Raw genomic sequence first — 18,766 nt, forward strand, 5'->3', positions numbered from 1 at the left:
ATACTGCACGGCCTTCAGATGTGTGACCAAGTGGCTTCTACCTTGTAAGTCAGAAAATGAGAGCTTAGTCCTTGATTCTTTTTTTTTTTCTAGAAGAAAATAACATGGAATCACAGAAGCAGTCTGTGTTCTGTGCCTTTCTCCCTTGACTCTTTCTTAAAGACAGGCCCAGTGCCTCTAGGCCTTGATTTTCTTAGCAGAAAAGAGAAAGAAACATAATGCTACGACCTGTCTTCAGAAGGCCATTGTGAGACACTGTATTAGTCCATTTTCACACTACTATAAAAGACTGCCCAAGACTGGGTAATTAATAAGGAAAGAGGTTTAATTGACTCAGCTCCACATGGCTGGGGAGGACTCAGGAAACCTACAATCATGGTGGAAGGGGAAGCAAACACATCCTTCTTCACATAATGGCAGGAAGGAGAAGAGTGGGAGCCCAGTGAAGGGGGAAACCCCTTACAAAACCATCAGATCTTGTGAGAACTCACTCACTATCACTAGAACAGGATGGGGGAAGCCACCCCAACGATTCAATTATCTCCATCTGGTCTCTCCCACAACGTGTGGGAATTATGGGAACTACAATTCAAGATGAGATGTGGGTGGAGACACAGCCAAACCATGTCAGACACTGTGTGTTGATATTAGATGATTGTTCTTCTCCTGTCACTTTGAGAAAGCCAATACCAAAAGAAAAAAAAAAAAAGAACAAAATTAGGGTTTCAGTATCCCCACCTGTAAAACGAGTGAACACATTTAGATGTCCTCTGAGCCTACGTTTGTAAAACCACAGGGAGTATAGCTCCTGGAAAGAGGTTTTAGATCTGGTTCCTTTTAATGGAAAATGGTATTTAGAAACTCAGATGTGGGCACTGGCATGCTCATTGCTACTGGGGTGATTTTGTTTTGTGTTCGTCTCAGTGGCAGAGCTGGGAAATATATGAATGTCTTTTCATGCACACATATTTACATATGCCAATGTATATACACATATATTTATATTTATTTCTAGATCCATCTATCCATGTATATTAGAACTCATGAATTCACACCAATACATCCTATTCTAATCCAATACTGCAGAATTTATTCCAGCCTTTCCCCTTCTGCCTTTGTAACTCCCTACTCTGTGAAGAGCCTGGCTCTCATTATCCTCAATGTGTTTCCTTATTTGCTCAGTCTTTTTACATGTGACAAATCTCCCTCCCACATAAGCCATCTCCTCAGTCCAGCCCCAGCTCAACTCCACAAAATACACTGTGGATCTTTGGCTGAGTTAAATACTTAGTTTTGAAAAAAGTTTTCAACCTACTGTTTTCTCTCTTCCAACGCCACAGTTACTATTTAATTAGCTCAGTACTTCTCTTTTTTCTCCAATGTTTAATTGCAAATTGAAGTTGAAAACAAGCTTTTAAAATAGGTGTTCTGTATCTAGCCAATGGGAGAAAAACTAAAACAAGAAAAGGACTGAATGGCTCAAATATTTAAAAGGGGGAAAAAAACTCATTATTTGCAGAAACACGATTGATTTCTTCCAGAGCACCCAGAAAAATGAACTGAAAACCAGCTGAACTAAGAAGAGAATTGAAAACAGTGGTCAGCTATGAGATACATATGAAATCTGCTAAAGTACTAATACTAAATATTTTTATGATACTGACGTGGAGAAATTCTTAGCATGGTCTCAAAGACATGCTAATCCTAAACTTAAAGGATTAAGATCATAGCAACCTAAAAAATACCCAGACTTTCATCTGGGCATAGTGGCTTACACCTGTAATACCAGCATTTTGGGAGACCAAGACGGGTGGATCACTTGAGGTCAGGAGTTCAAGACTAGCCTGGCCAACAGGGTGAGACCCTGTCTCTACTAAAAACACAGAAAAAATTAGCCAGGAGTGATGGTGTGTCAGGTTTGAGGCCCAGCTGAGGTCTGAGGGGAGTGGGTGGACGTGGGGCAGGGAGCTGGAAGAACGCTTGAGAGACAGCAGGTAGATGGGACATGGCTTTATTCAACAGCTTTTTCACAGTGTCAGTGTTGTCTTTATATACTTCACACATGATAGTGGCTTAGAGCCAGGTGATGAGCCTCCCATGTTATGGCTACATAGCTGTGATTATGTAATGCACAGAATTGTGCACCTGCACTCTAATCCCGCTGAGTCATGCAGGATGTTTACATCTGCCTATGCCTGCCTGGCTGCAGCACAGCCATGTTCCTTATATGATGCATATCTGTAATCCCAGCTGCTCAAGAGGCTGAGGCAGGAGAATATCTTGAACCTGGCAGGCAGAGGTTGCAGTGAGCCAAGATCGCACCACAGCACTCCAACCTGGGTGACAGAGTGGGACTCTGTCTCAAAAAAAAAAAAAAAAACTCAAATTTTATTCTGGGGAACAACCTATATGTTCATTAATGGGAATGGTTAAATAATTATGGTAGATCTGTACTATGAAAATATTTAAAAAGATACAGAGCAACTTCTTCTCTATGTATTAGTGTGGAAAGACACTGAGAAAATGCTCTTACGTGAAAAAGCAACACTAAACTCACTGAGCAATCCTATGGTATGATGCATTTTGCAAAAAGAGGGGAAAGAGCTATGATTGAGTCACTGCACTCCAGCCTGGGTGACAGAGTGAAACTCTGTCTCAAAAAAAAAAAAAAAAAAAAAAAAAGGCCGGATGTGGTGGCTCATGCCTGTAATCCCAGCACTTTGGGAGGCCGAGGCAGGCAGATCCCGAGGTCAAGAGATCAAGATCATCCTGGCCAACATGGTGAAGCCCCGTCTCTACTAAAAATACAAAAATTAGTTGGGCATGGTGGTGCACGCCTGTAGTCCCACCTACTCGGGAGGCTGAGGCAGGAGAATTGCTTAAACCCACGAGGCAAAAGTTGCAGTGAGCCGAGATCGCATCACTGCACTCCAGCCTGGCAACAGAGCGAGACTCAGTCTCAAAAAAAAAAAAAAAGATAGAATATAGAACTTGAAGTTGCTGAGAGGCAGTAGGCAGTATGGAATAGCAGTGAAGAGCACATAGCCTGGAGCCAGGCTGGCTGGGGTTTGAATCTTGGTACTTAACCACTGTGTGCTCTTGGGCAAGTTGGGCCTCAGTTTGGGCCTCAGTTTCTTGTCTGTAAAATAGGGACATTGATAGTACCTACTGCATAGTGATGTGGGAATTAACTGAGTTAATGTATGCAAAGTGGCTCATACTAGGCAGTATATAAATGTTAGTTTTATCATTGGGAACACATGCACTAAATGTACAAAAAGTTCACACTCACAGGCAATAAAAGAAAATACATAACAAAACAAGAAAATACTTTGATTTTGGCTTGCCAGATGGGCGTATATTGAAAAGATTATAGGTCCCAGTGTTGGCAAAGATCTGGGTGGAAGTTAAATTGATACAGCCTTTTTTGGAAGGCGATTATAGATCAAACTATAATTTCTCTTTGGCTCAGCAATTCCACCTCTAGGAATTTATTCTAAGGAAATAATTTAAGAAATATTGAAAAGTTGGAAGCAACATAAAGTTTTACGGGAAGGTAGCTATTTAGATTCATTGTGCTCAATAACGTGCTCAATCATTATTGGGGTCTGCCCCAATAATGATATATTATAAAACCCTCAAAATGATTATATGTATGAAATGGACATGGAACATTGTACTATAAAGCAGTGTACGAAATAGTACAGTATAAAATGGTAGTTTTTGTAAAATGGTAGTATGATCCAATTTTTATTTTTATTTTTATTTATTTATTTTTTTTGAGACAGAGTCTCGCTCTGTCACCCAGTCTGGAGTGCAGTGGCACGATCTCAGCTCACTGCAATGTCCGCCTCCTGGGTTCAAGCGATTCTCCTGCCTCACCCTCCTGAGTAGCTGAAACCACAGGCATGTACAATCACGCCTGGCTAATTTTTGTGTTTTTAGTAGAGATGAGGTTTCACCATGTTGGCCAGGCTTGTCTCAAACTCCTGACTTCAAGTGATCATCCCGTCTCGGCCTCCCAAAGCAATTTTTATTCTTAAAATAATGGGGAGATTATTGGTGATTTTTAGGTTCTTTAATAACCTTTTGAATTTTCTAAAATTTGTACATTGTACAATATTACTTTTATAATTAGAAAAATTGATAAACCTGTTTGAATTTTGAAACTAAACAAAACAAATGAATTTACTCAAGCCAGCTGGGTGGGTTCCTAGCCTATAGTAGTGGTTCTAAGATTCGGCTGCATATTAGAACATCTGGAAACCTCTAGAAAACCCCTAAGCCTGAGTTTCACCCCCAGGGATTTTGATTTAGTCATTGATGAGGCCTCAGATTTTCCAAAAGGATTCTAATGTACAGTCAGGATTGGCTCAGAGGTTGGGGTTGTTGCTTGGAATTGATTTGTGGACACACAAGACATAGAAAACAGTGTGTGTTTTTCTCCATTTGAGCGCCTACTTAGGACTTTAAACCACGGTATGCTTTTGGGATGAGATATTCAGAGTCAGGGCTATTTACATTATTTGTACGTGGACAAGGCCTGGGCAAATATGCCCTCGGCATTCTCCTGGTACACTTCAAAGGTGGCTTAGGGTCTTTCTTCATTCTCCAGCACAGGGTGATAATTGTTTTTAGGGGCCTCGAAGTCCTTTGAGGATCTGATGGTAATCACTGTCACTTACTGAGCACTTTCTAAGGGCCAGGTGCTTTGCAAAGAGGTCCACGTGTATCATTTAGTTCTCCACACACCATATAAAGGAGGCTATTAACCTCCCCATTTCTCATGTGAGGAACCTGAGACTCAGAACATTTATGTGGGCCAGGCGTGGTGGCTCACGCTTGTAATCCCCGCACTTTGGGAGGCTGAGGGGGACAGATCACTTGAGGCCAGGAGTTTGAGATCAGTCTGGCCAACATGGTGAGACCCCCGTCTCTACTAAAAATACAAAAATTAGCTGGGCATGGTGGCGCACACCTGTTGTCCCTGCTACTCAGGAAGCTGTGGCAGGAGGATTGCTTGAACCTGGGAGGCAGAGGTTGCAGTGAGACGAGATCGTGCCACTGTACTCCAGCCTGGGTGACAGAGCGAGACAAAAAGAACATTTATGGCTGGGTGTGGTGGCTCGTGCCTGTAATCCCAGCACTTTGGGAGGCCGAGGCAGGCAGATCACCTGAGGTCAGGAGTTCAAGACCAGCCTGGCCAGCATGGTGAAACCCCCATCTCTACTAAAAATACAAAAATTAGCCAGGTGTGGTGGCTGTAGTCCCAGCTACTCGGGAGGCTGAGGCAGAAGAATTGCTTGAACCCGGGAGGCAGAGGTTGCAGTGAGCCGAGATTGCGCCACTGCACTCCAGCCTGGGCAACAAGAGCAAAACTCTGTCTCAAAAAAAAAAAAAAAAAAAAAAGAACATTTATATAACCAACCCAAATCATGGGTGGTCTGTGGTGGGGCAGGGATTTAAATTCAGGAGATCCAGCTCCGGAGCTGGCATTCTTAGCCACCACCCAAAATGGTCTGCTTAGAAAAGCGCACACTTGCTCTGATGCACCCGTCTGCATGTGGTTCCAGAGATGCGTGGACCCAGGAAGGAGCCACCCTTACTGCAGCCACCGCTCCTCTTATGCCCCAGGCTGCATGCTAAGCATAGACTGCGCTGTCCCTGCCCTGCCCTCCAAGGGCACCTGTTGGCTCTTAGACCCTCATCGGTGGGTTGATGGAACACTGCACATCAAATGCCAGAATTGCATTGTAAGTTTCCCAAGTGAGTGGACAAGTGGGAAAACAGCACGGACCTGGGGCTGGGATGCCTGGGATCTGCTCCTGGTCTCAGGGACTAGTTTATTCCTCTGTGAAACAGGGTGAATATTTTCTTTTTCTTTCTTTCTTTTTTTTTTTGAGATGGAGCCTCTCTCTGTCGCCGGGCTGGAGTGCAGTGGTGCAATCTCGGCTCACTACAACCTCTGCCTCCTGGGTTCAAGCGATTCTTCTGCCTCAGCCCCCCGAGTAGCGGGATGACAGGCATGTGCCACCATGCGCAGCTGATTTTTGTATTTTTAGTAGAGACGGGGTTTCACCATGTTGGCCAGGATGGTCTCGATCTCTTGACCTTGTGATCTGCCCACCTTGGCCTCCCAAAGTGCTGGGATTACAGGCGTGAGCCACCGCACCCGGCCAAGGGTGAATATTTTCAAAGAGAAACTCTGAGGGCGCCATGGTTATATGTACACACTGTGATCCTGTGAGTCTGCATGTGTGGCTCAGGGTCCACCCTGCGATGTTAACATTTTGCAGGACAGATTACACAGCTTGCCCTGGATATTCAGGGTGTGGGGCTGGACTGAGACCTCAAGGATGGGACCATTCACTGCTTCCTGGTGGGGGCTTAGCCCCCACTGGGCCCATGAAGAGGCGAGGCCCCTGCAATGCCACCCACTGGAGCCATCAAGGAGTGGCCGTCATCTGCTACGTGATTGCCATGTGGGTGCTCAGAGCTGTGGTTGCTCAAGTGGGCGCCGTTCATGAAAGGATGGTGCCCTGCCCCGCTGGGCCTGGTCCTGCAGGACCTTGGATCACAGGCCCACCCACATTGCCTAAAAGGAGGTGGTTGTTTTTATTCTCTTGTGTAGATCTTGGAAAACACCCCTGAAAACCACCCGGACCACAGCCACTTGAAGCACGCCCTGGAGAAGGCGGAAGAGCTCTGTTCCCAGGTGAACGAAGGGGTGCGGGAGAAGGAGAACTCTGACCGGCTGGAGTGGATCCAGGCCCACGTGCAGTGTGAAGGCCTGTCTGAGGTAGCCACCCTTGGGCTGGGCCCCGGTCTCCCCCGGCAGAGCCCCGGCCACCAGCCTGGAGGAGGACAAAGAAAAGCATGAACCATTCTCCTCCCCAGCCAATAGCATCCTCATTTCCATCCAGCTGCTTCTCATCTGCTGTTTCATCCACCCACTGAGTATTTATTTGTTTATTTATTTGAGATGGAGTCTCACTCTGTTGCCCAGGTTGGAGTGCAGTGGCACCATCTCAGCTCACTGCAACCTCTGCCTCCCAGGTTCCAGCGATTCTCCTGCCTCAGCCTCCTGAGTAGCTGGGACTACAGGCACACGCCACTACACCCGGCTAATTTTTGTATTTTTAATAGAGATGGGGTTTCCCGTGTTGGCCAGGCTGGTCTTGAACTCCTGGCCTCAGGTGATCTGCCCACCTTGGCCTCCCAAAGTGCTGGGATTACAGGCATGAGCCACCGTGCCCGGCCATCCACTGAGGAGTTTTTAATTTAAATTATATCATTTCCCATTGCCGGAAGTTGTATTTATTGTCTCCTGTCTGCTGATTTCTTTCTCTCTCTCTTTCTCCCTTTTTCTTTCCTTTCTTTCTTCTTTCTTTCTTTCTTTTCTTTCTTTCTTTTTTCTTTTTTCTTTCTTTCCTTCCTTTCTTCCTTCCTTCTCTTTCTCTCTCTTTCTTTCTCCTTCCTTCCTTCTTTTTCTTTCTTTCCTTCTCTCTCGCTTTCTTTCTTTCTCTATCTTTCTCTTTCTTTCTCCTTCCTTCCTTCCTTTCTTTCTTCCTTTCTCCTTCCCTTCTCTTCTTTTTTCTTTTCTTTTCTTTTCTTTCAACAGGATCTTGCTCTGTCACCCAGGCTGCTGGAATGCAGTGGCACAATCCCAGCTCAATGCAGCCTGGGCCTCCTGAGTTCAAGTGATCCTCTCACTTCAGCATCCCAAGTAGCTGGGACCACAGGTGCATGCCACCACTCCCAGCTATGCTGGTTTCTTTCTCGTATCTTGTTTTTTGCTCAAATGTTAATCCTTCATATTTATTTCTTAACACATTTTAAACATAGATATTCCTGGCCAGGTGCAGTGACTCACACCTGTAATCCCAGTGCTTTGGGAAGTGGAGGCAGGAGGCTAGTTTGCATTCAAGATAAGCCTGGGAAACAGAGTGAGATCCTGTCTATACAAAAAAATAAAAAGTGAATTAGCTGGGTGTGGTGGTTCGCACTTCAGGTGGGAGGATTGCTTGAGCCCAGGAGTTCAAGGCTGCAGTGAGATATGATCATGCCACTATACTCCAGCCTGGGCAACAGAGCAGACCTTGTCTCAAAACAACAAACAGATATAGATATAGATGTAGATATAGATATAGATATAGAACCCATCACCTGAAGTTATGGGTCTTATTGTTTTGTCTGTTGTTTCTGCCAGCTCTTGCTAAACTTACCTTGTTTCTCATATTATGATTTTTGACTGTGAACTAAATGTTTCTTGGAACTTTACCTGTGGGCATCTTTTTTTTGTTTGTTTTTTTTTGAGGTGGAGTCTCGCTCTGTCACCCAGGGTGGAGTGCAGTGGCGTGATCTCGGCTCCCTGCAACCTCTGCCTCCCAGGTTCAAGCAATTCTCCTGCCTCAGCCTCAAAAGTAGCTGGGATTACAGGTGCACACCACCATGCCTGGCTAATTTTTATATTTTTAGGAGAGACAGGGTTTCACCATGTTGGCCAGGCTGGTCTCGAACTCCTGGCCTCAGAAGATCCACCCACCTCAGCCTCCCAAAGTGCTGGGATTACAGGCGTGATTACCGCACCTGGCCCACCTGCGGGCATCTTTATTGTCTGAAGTTGTATTCCTTCTGGGAGGACTGTTATTGTGATTATCCAAAACTGTGTTTAGAGGGGTTTGGGCATCACACCCCTTGTGTGAATTGTGGTTGTAAACTTGTGTGAGAGCTACCTGATAACCCACACATTCTCAGGGCACGTTTTCCTTCACTACACCAAGGTCAAAAACAGAAATGTTTTATTGCTCATCCCCTCTGAGCTTGAGTTTACCTGTCACTCCTCCTCTGGGTTCATCTTTTTGGGAAGATCTCCTATTAGACCCCTTACGTTGGCTCTGGATGCACCTGTTTCTGCACCCTATGTAGTGAGTAAAATGCAAGGTCAGCGTCAGCAGATTCAAGAGAGACCCTCAAAGCTATAGTGGCATTGGCTCTCAGTGATCTTCCAAGGTTCCTATTTTCATTCTGTTTTCAGCCTCTGCTGAAATAGAAACTTTGTTTCTATTGTGTGTGTGTGTGTGTGTGTGTGCCAGTTTTCTTGGAGTTAAAAAGTGGATTTTTGCATTTTTCTGTTTTTTTAAAGTTTTTGTTGGGTGAGTCATTCCGAGTATCTAGTCCACTCTACTTCCAGAAACAGAAGTCTCTCTCTGTCTTTCTTTCTCTCTCTCTGTTTCTCTCTCTTTCTCTCTCTGTGTGTGTGTGTGTGTGTGTGTGTGTGTGTGTGTGTGTGTGTGTGTGTGTGCGCGCGCGTTTAGTCAGGGTCTTACTCTGTTGCCCAGGCTGGAGTGCAGTGGCAGAAACTCAGCTCACTGCAGCCTCAACCTCCTCAAGTGATTCTCCCACCTCAGCTTTCCAAGTAGCTGGGACTACAGGCATTGGCCATCCTGCCCAGCTAATGTTTCTATTTTTTTTGTAGAGACAAGGACTCACCATGTTGCCCAGGCTGGTCTCAAACTCCTGAGCTCAAGCGATCTGTCCACCTCAACCTCCCAAAGTGCTGGGATTACAGGCGTGAGCCACCACACCTGGCCAGAAGCCTCTCATTTGGCCTTTAATTTTCTTCTTTTCACTTAACCTTTCCTTTGGTCTCATTCATTCTTTTTGCCCATTTTTTCTCTCTGTTTCTGTATACACATGCACTTGTGCCTGTACACACATACATACATGCATGTACGCACACACATACATACATGCATGTATGCACACACATACATACATGCATGTATGCACACACATACACCATTCACTAGGGTTTCCCAAAATGCCCAGCGAGAATGTGTCTCCCTCATCCATTCCCCCTGTGGTTTCTTCTCTCTCATAAGCTGCAAAGGCAGTCACCGCCTGAGGGAGTCACCATGACTGGTTCCTCCACGGCCCCACCTCCTGTCCACCTTCAGTGTTGGTGTGGGATGAGCAAAGTTGTGGAAGCAGCCCCGTGGAAGCCGAGAGGACAGCTGTGGGCTCCCATTTTGGGATTTTGTGTTGCTCTGCAGTCAGTGGGTGGCTCATTTATTCGCTCATCATCCATTCATTCAATAAGCACTTAGTGAGTAACCACCTGTGTGCCACGGCTCAGTACTAAACCCTGGGACATAAAAACAAATAAGATGTGACCCCCACTCTCGAGGAGCTTATGGTCCAGGAGGAAGCTGGGGGTTAAACCAACATTTACAACAAGATGTGAGGGGTAAGGAGGCAGAGCTAGGTGCCAAGTGCTGTGGCGACATGTGACGGGAGCAAGGGACAGTTGTATGGGGGACTCTCAGGGGCCCTGGAGGTGATGCTTGACTGCGTGTTGCCAGATGAAGCATTGGAGGCAGGCCAAGCACCGTGTCTCAGGCCTGTAATCTCAGCACTTTGAGAGGCCAAGGCAGGAGGATCCCTTGAGGCCAGAAGTTCAAGACCAGCCTGGGCAACATAGTGAGACCCTGTCTCTACAAAAAATGTTTAGAAAATTAACCAGGTGTGGTGGCATGCACCTGTAGTCTCAGCTACTTGGGAGGCTGAGGCAGGAGGATCGCTTGAGCCCAGGAGTTTGAGGCTGCAGTGAGCCATGATTGCACCACTACATTCCAACCTGGGCAACAGAGCAAGACCCTGTCTCAAAAAAAAAAAAAAAAAAATGATTGGGGCAGGGCATTAGGAGTGGAGGAGCATTCTGAGATTCTGAGCAGGGCATTGGTGAGGATTGTAGAGGAATGATGAGCCACAGGGCTGCAGGGCAGGCTGAGGCCCAGCCGAGGAAGGCCTGTGTATCATGCAAAGGAACATTAACTTGATCCTGAAGACAAGGGACTCAAGCAACCCCTGCACTGCTAGGCAGAAATGCCGACACAGTCATGTGCACTTTAGAAAGGGCCCTTCCCCAATTCTGACAGCTGCCATCAGAGGGACACAGTGAGGCCGGGATCTGAAGATGTTAAAGTAAAATCAGTTGTCATCCTTTTTTTTTGAGACAGAGTCTCACTCTGTTACCCAAGCTGGAGTGCAGTGGTGCTATCTCGGCTCACTGCAACCTCCACCTCCTGGGTTCAAGAGATTCTCCTGCCTCAGCTTCCCAAGTAGCTGGAACTATAGGGGCCCAGAACCATACCCAGCTAATTTTTGTATTTTTAGTAGAGACGGGGTTTCGCCATGTTGGCCAGGCTGGTCTCCAACTCCTGAACTCAAGTGATCTGCCCACCTCGGCCTCCCAAAGTGTTGGGATTACAGGTGTGATCCACTGCACCCAGCCTAGTTCTTGTCCTTTGATTTTTCAGCTTACATCCCCCCTTTGCCATCAGATGGCTGTCCTTCTTGGTCAGTCTTCCTGGCTATCACGCACAGCGTCGTTGTTGTCTTGATGATGTTCATGGTGATGGGAAGGGGATGTGTTGACTTCTGTCTCCTGACCTAGGATCACGGTGTGTAGCATGCATGGCCCAGGTCTGGACACACACCAGTGATTAAGTTTCAAACAGATGCTGTCTTTGGCATTCCTGTCTGAAGATAGAGAAGTTTAAATACTATTCCCAGTTCATGCATATTCAGTGTTATCTTGGCCAATTAGAGGCTTTGAGTATGAATGAACAAGAGCACCTTTATGTCATTGGATCCAATGACACTTGTCTTCTCTGGATTATTTGCACCCAAGTGGCTTGAACCCTGTCTTGGCAAGCAGGAAGGGCTGGTTGGTCTCCAGGCTCCTGCCTGGAGTGCAGAGGTGAAGAATGTTCTTTGAAGGCTCCTGTTGTGGCACCACCTTCGGTCTTTCTTGGGCTCTCAGAGCCTCCACGGGAGGTCAGAGGTCATCTTTCCTCCTCGTGGCTGACAGCAGAGTGCAGTGGCCCCTTTCCAGCTGCCTTTAGCTCTCCACTCACAGAAGCACCACTATTTCTCCCGTATTGGAGATGGACAGGTGGCCACCAGCTTCTCTTGGGGGACACGTGTTACGAACCTGTCACTCCACAAATACTCTCTTCAGAGAGGTCCATAGGGCTTGTAGCTCAGGAGAGAGCCCCGGAGCGCCGCCTGGGGCCAGTTGTGTGGGCAGATGGGGAGCGTGAGGGGCTGGCCTCTGACTGGGTCATCTTACTCCTGGCGCGCAGCTATGGCCTTGCTATCCTTGGCCTCTCCCCTTGCTGTCAGAAAGGGGGTCTCTGTGGGGTCATCTCTACCTCAGTGCCCTCTGCCCCTTCAGAACCTAGTGGAGTGAGGTGATGGACCCCTGAGAGGTGTTAGAGCTGCGTTTCAGTGCCCACAGTGTCTCCAAGGGTCAGTGGAGGGAGGGAGCTGTTCCTTTCCTGTTCGCTGAGTGGGTGAGTCGGGTGAGGTTTCACGTGCACAGTACAGTGTCCATTCTGTTTGGCATTGGGGGGTCGCTCAACACCACTGATTTACGGCCGGGCGCGGTGGCTCACGCCTGTAATCCCAGCACTTTGGGAGGCCAAGGCAGGTGGATCACGAGGTCAGGAGATCGAGACCATCCTGGCTAACACAGTGAAACCCCGTCTCTACTAAAAATACAAAAAATTAGCCGGGCGTGGTGGCGACTGCCTGTAGTCCCAGCTACTCAGGAGGCTGAGGCAGGAGAATGGCGTGAACCCGGGAGGCGGAGCTTGCAGTGAGCAGAGATCGCACCACTGCACTCCAGCCTGGGTAACAGAGTGAGACTCTGTCTCAAAAAAAAAAAAAAAAAAAAAATAACACCACTGATTTGTGCAGTCACACACATGCCAGGGGCCTGGACTGCAGTTGTGCCTTGGAAGGCAACATTGGTCTGTGGAATTGGAGAGAGAGGGGGGCTGCTGCTTTCCAGAAGCACAAAGGACTGTCTGAATCTGTGTGGGGTCTTGTCCCTGGAGCTGTTTGATGCACAGACCCTGCATGGAGCAGGGAGTCCCCAAGGTGGGAGCCAGGTGGGCACTTTTCTTTCTGCTGCCCCGTTTCCCCAGTAAATAAAAAAGAGAAATGGCCAAGCCCAGTGGCTCACACCTGTAATCCCAGTATTTTGGGAGCCTGAGGTGGAAAGATCGCTTGAAGTCAGGAGTTCAAGACCAGCCTGGGCAAAGTAGTGAGACCCCATCTCTACAAAATTTTTTTCGCATGTGTTGGGGGCGCTGAGATGGGAGAATTGCTTGAACCTGGGAGGTCAAGGCTGCCTGAACTATGATCACACCACTGCACTCCAGCCTGGGCAGCATAGTGAGACCCTGTCTCAAAAAAAAAAAAAAAAAAAAAAAAGAAAAGGAAAAACACACCAATTGCACCGTAAAACACTGGCATGCTCTTAGAGGAAAAGCCTTATAAATTACCATTGAAACTCTTCTTGATACTTGGAATCCCCTGAACTGTCCCTTTGCTTGACTTTGATCTCTTGGCTCCAAAGTCTTCAAAGCGATCCTTGACTTTTGCCTGAGATCTGAGTCTGCTGGGGCCTGGCCTCTGATTCTGATGGAGCCCATGCTTTCAGATGCGGAGAAACAAAAATGCTACACTTTGGGTTTTGTTTTCCTTTCTCAGCAACTTGTGTTCAATTCAGTGACCAATTGCTTGGGGCCGCGCAAATTTCTGCACAGTGGGAAGCTCTACAAGGCCAAGAGCAACAAGGAGCTGTATGGCTTCCTTTTCAACGACTTCCTCCTGCTGACTCAGATCACGAAGCCCTTGGGGTCTTCTGGCACCGACAAAGTCTTCAGCCCCAAATCAAACCTGCAGTATAAAATGTATAAAACAGTAAGTTGGATTCTAGATTTTGCATTATCAGGGTTGATGTGTTTGGGGAGGAAGAAGTTTCCAAAAAGGAGGTAGAGTTTTAGCAGGGTCAGGGGCTGTGGCGTGCAGGAGAAGGCCAGGAGTTGAACTGTGATTTAGGGTGTCCGGAGTGGAGGACGATCCATATCCCACTGCAGTTTCAGTGACACTCAGTGCTATTGGTGGAACATATATTGGCTGCCAAATGGCTGCTGTGGTCCCCTGGGACGTGATAAAGGCATGCCTTAGCCTGTAGGAGTGAAGTCTAGGGTACAGATGAGGCAGGTGTGAAAAAGCTCGGGAGAAGAGGTGCAAAACAGCACCCAGGGCCCACTGTCACCCCCAAACAGTCCTAAGTCCCCTGCCAGACTTCTCCAGGTAGCTTGAAACATCTGAGCCCTCTCCTTTCTAGCAAAGTCTCTCTCAACAGTTGATGAGTGGAGAATTTCCCTCAGCTGTTTTTATGGTCTGCTTATACGTGCATGGCTGTGTTTGTGTGTCTTCGTGTCACGGGACATTGTTTTTCTAAATTTGTCTGCATGGGGGTGTTTTTATAGAAGAATTTTCTCTGAAGCAGCAGTTAGCTTTATTATGGGAAAAAAAGAGCTATGCAGTTATATAGTTACTAGAAACTTCATGTGAAAATCTTTGGAGGGAATTGCTTGATGTAAAGTGGATGAAGACTGCTGTTTAGAATACACCAGGAAAAGCGACACCAGCCAGATCTTATTCCGAAGGACTTAAAACACACCTGCAAAATCGCAGGCGGGGGGGATCCCATATTTATCATATTTATAATTTGTAATATGTAAAAGTTGACACTAACCCAAAATTATTATTCTGGGATTCTTTACTGGAAAACACACACGCCCTTAGTCTGGTTTACTGGAACACACCCACAAACACACACACATGCTGTCTAGGTTACTGAAACACACGCACGAGTGTGCACACAAGTGCTGACTTGCAGTCTCATTTACTGGAACACATTGGCATAAGCGTGCTCACACACTCACGGTTTACCAGAGCACACAGACCCCCAGCCTCGCTTTGTAATGCCTGTGCATTACTTTCCAGCCTATTTTCCTAAATGAGGTTCTAGTAAAATTACCCACCGACCCTTCTGGAGACGAGCCCATCTTCCACATCTCTCACATTGACCGCGTCTATACTCTCCGAGCAGAAAGCATAAATGAAAGGTAAGAACTGCCACCTCCCCAGCATGGGCCCCAGGGCTCCACAGCTCTAGGACACACAAGGGGCGGGTGATTAATCAGCAGGTGCCAATGTTTCCCAAGTGGCAATGCCATCACCCCTGGCTGGGGGTGGGGATGGGGCTATTACTTTTTTCTACAGCCTCTCAAAAATCTGTCACATGGCATGCACTTTCCAAAATAACATGGATTCAAACTAATTTTGCTTGAGTTTTTTTTTTTTTTTTTTTTAAGGCAGAGTCTCACTCTGTCACCCAGGCTGGAGTGCAGTAGTGCAGTCACAGCTCACTGCAGCCTTGACCTCCTGGGCTCGGGTAATCCTCCCACCCTAGCCTCCCAGGTAGCTGGGACTACAGGCATGTGCTACCAAGCCAGGCTAATTTTTTATATTTTTTTGTAGAGATGGGGTCTCGCCATGTTGCCCAGGCTGGTCTTAAACTCCTGGGCTCAAGGGATCCACCCGCCTTGGCCTCCCAGAATGCCAGAATGCTGGGATTACAGGGGTGAGCCACTGCACCTGGCAGTTTTGTTGTTGTTGTTGTTTTATTAAGAAATGTTTCGCATTCTTTGAGGTAAACGGAGCATCTCAAGTTTCCCCTGGCTTCCCAGGTGGCAGAAACCAATAGGAACGCAATTTCAGGGTTAATAGGACCACCCAAACCCAAACCTCTCCTCACCTTGGCTCACTTAAATGGGCATTCTGGAACCTAGGGCTGTGGGTATTTTGCTTCAATCTGTCTTCAAGACACTGCCCTGGAGCCAAATGAAATAGATCATTTTCTGAAGGGTGAACTTGACACAAGGCCAGCATCATTCCAAAGAGCATTTGCACCAAGCAAGAAAATTGGCTAAAGCTTTTGCGCATATGGTTCTCAGAAAAAATGAAGGAGAAAACCGCGGCCACAAATGCCTTCCCCCAGGGCGTTTTGCTCTTTCGTGTGAAGTGGTTCCCAATCTGGGAAGTGGTTTTTGTTCTTTCTTTGCGTGATTTCATAAGCGAGATCCTTCTGGCTTTGTTGGATTAGGCAAATATGCACTGCTCTTCGGTAAGGAAGGAAGAGGAGTCGTGTCCCGATGTTGCCTCCAAGACAGCATCTATCACAGATTTTCTTCTCTGGGGACATCATCGCAGGTCTTGAGGACATCCATGGAAATGGCCCTCATGCCTTTCTTATTGTTGGCAGGAATAAGTATTAGCATCACGTGACATAAAATCAGATTCTCTTTCCCGAGCCTTTGTTGTTAAAATCAAATGAACAAAGAAACAGAGTCCTGGCAACAGTGTTTGAACAGACCTGAAGCCTTTTTCCTGAGTTTCTGTTTGGCAACTTTCTGTCTTTTTCTGTCCAAGGACTGCCTGGGTGCAGAAAATCAAAGCTGCTTCTGAACTCTACATAGAGACTGAGAAAAAGAAGCGCGAGAAAGCATACCTGGGTAATGCATGGCCCCACGGGGTGTCCTGCACAGCTGGGCAGGAGGGAGGGCCATTTGGCTGGGCTGAAAATCCTCGGAATAGAAGAATCCCCTGGACCTAGGGGAGGGGCATGGAGTGAGATGGAAGTGAGCTTGGGGTGGGATGCAGATGGGGATGGAGGGCAAATTCCAGGAGCAAGGAAGCAAGTGTTTAAGGAGAGGGGAGAATTACTTTTGAGTCGGGAGAGGTACATGAAATGCATTGTGAGGCTCACAGAGATGGGAAAGGTGTGGCATGTTCAAATGAAGCATTTTGTGTTTTTCCTGCCATCATAGTCCGTTCCCAAAGGGCAACAGGCATTGGAAGGTTGATGGTGAACGTGGTTGAAGGCATTGAGTTGAAACCCTGTCGGTCACATGGTAAGGCTCTGAGGCGCCCCCGGCTCCTGCTTTAGGGTTGGGAGTAGGGTCCGGGTTCCCCACACCCCCACCCGGCTCTAAATCAAATGTGCTATTTCCATACTCCCTGATCTCCTTCCAGAATTGGTTTAATTAGCACTTGTTAAAAACATGGAGGTTTTGTGTTTTTTTTCCGTCCTTTCTACCATTCTGCTTCTCCGAGGGATCTGAGTGGCTGCATTCACAGTGGATGTGACACAAAATCAGGCCAAAGTAAGGAGACAGGAAGGGCCTAGTTTCAAAGCCCACTCAATTAATTATTTGTTTTTAGTTTAAGGATGAAGCTGACTTCTGGGAGTTTTCACCCGGATTCTCCACCGAATGACACTTATTAAGCATAGCAGTTATTAAGAGTGGGGAGCGGCCGGGCATGGTGGCTCACACCTGTAATTCCAGTGCTTTGGGAGGCCAAAGCAGGTGGATCACCTGAGGTCAGGAGTTTGAGACCAGCCTGGCCAACATGGAGAAACCCTGTCTTTACTAAAAATATAAAAAATTAGCCAGGCGTGGTGGCAGCCACCTGTAATACCAGCTATTCATTCAGGAGGCTGAGGCAGGAGAATCACTTGAGCTCAGGAGGTGGAGGTTGCAATGAGCTGAGGTCATACCACTGCACTGCAGCCTGGGCGACAGAGCAAGAATCCATCTAAAAAAAAAAAAAAAAAAAAAAAAAAAAGAGTGGAGATAAAAATGAGGTGTGAGTTCCACCTGGCGAAGGCTTTTGTTCCCTCCAGGAAAGAGCAACCCGTACTGTGAGGTGACCATGGGTTCCCAGTGCCACATCACCAAGACGATCCAGGACACTCTGAACCCCAAGTGGAATTCCAACTGCCAGTTCTTCATCCGAGACCTGGAGCAGGAAGTCCTCTGCATCACTGTGTTCGAGAGGGACCAGTTCTCACCAGATGGTGAGTGGAACGCAGCCCCGTGGTTATTCCCCCTTCCCTGGCACTCGTTTGCGTGGGTTAATGTTTTCTTACCTGGGGACTTGGTGCCAGGATTCCTTGGGTTTCCTTCCCGAGAGATGAGGCTGGCTGGCACAAGACGAGGCTCTGTCTCCCCTGGAGGAGTCTTCTGGAAGCATCTCATTGCATGTGGACAGAGCATGCTTGGTCTAGAATTGTGCCAGCTGCCCTGGGCAAACACGTCCATCTTCTGCTTTCCAAAGCAGGTGACTGTGGAGAGGGGTGTGTTTTAAGAGCCTCAGCGTAGTTCTTCAGTCCTTGGCAAAAAGCCGTGCTGGCAATGGATGAAACTGGCTGATGGAACAAGGATGTTAGCCCATAACAGGAGCCGTAGAATCGGCCAGGTCCCTTTGGGTGGCATTTTTGTGCCACTTATTAAGTAGGCAAAGGGATGCAGTCTTGTTGAATGAATCGTTTCTTCAGCCAGCCTTCTGTTTCTGCTTGGGCCTGGAAAAGAATAGTCTCAGCCCAATGATTCCAAGAAACTACCTGTCTCTCCCTCAACCCAATAAAAATCACCGGTGGGCATGGTGCTGCAGGCCTGGAATCCCAACACTTTGGGAGGCTGAGGCAGGAGGATCGCTTAAGCCCAGGAGTCCAAGACCAGCCTGGGCAACATAATGGGACCTTGTCTCTACAAAAAATACAAAACTTAGCCAGGCATGGTGGCATGCACCTGTAGTTCCAGCTACTCGGGAGGCTGAGGCAGGAGGATTGCTTGAGCTGGGAGGTCGAGGCTGCAGTGAACCATGATGGTACCACTATACTCCAGCCTGGGCAACAGAGCAAGACCCTGTCTCCAAAAAAAAAAAAATCACAGAGTAAGTTAAAAGATTATGGTCTCAACTTAATTATAACCAAAGGAGTGAGGGTTGAATGCTAGCATTATCTGTACAAGGTTTAAATGGCTCCATATGGCCT

The 18,766-nt window shown here is 47.2% G+C and overlaps 1 protein-coding gene across 4 annotated transcripts in view; it reads left to right on the forward strand.

The window, feature by feature from the left end:
• The window catches only part of ITSN1 (intersectin 1), a 248,908-nt gene that overhangs the window by 224,613 nt on the left and 5,529 nt on the right, over window positions 1-18,766 (forward strand). For 3 of the 4 annotated variants that reach the window (XM_024239271.3, XM_054542469.2, XM_054542468.2), the window contains 6 exons: window positions 6,632-6,799; window positions 13,564-13,776; window positions 14,872-14,993; window positions 16,360-16,442; window positions 16,758-16,841; window positions 17,615-17,788. In XM_024239271.3, the coding sequence (XP_024095039.1) occupies window positions 6,632-6,799; window positions 13,564-13,776; window positions 14,872-14,993; window positions 16,360-16,442; window positions 16,758-16,841; window positions 17,615-17,788 (844 nt within the window). Of the gene's footprint in view, window positions 1-6,631; window positions 6,800-13,563; window positions 13,777-14,871; window positions 14,994-16,359; window positions 16,443-16,757; window positions 16,842-17,614; window positions 17,789-18,766 lie in introns of those variants that run through there. The other variant, XR_008517295.2, reaches the window with a different exon arrangement.

The sequence above is a fragment of the Pongo abelii genome, chromosome 22 (genome assembly GCF_028885655.2).
Source record: "Pongo abelii isolate AG06213 chromosome 22, NHGRI_mPonAbe1-v2.0_pri, whole genome shotgun sequence".
In the NCBI taxonomy this organism is placed as follows: Eukaryota; Metazoa; Chordata; class Mammalia; order Primates; family Hominidae; genus Pongo; species Pongo abelii.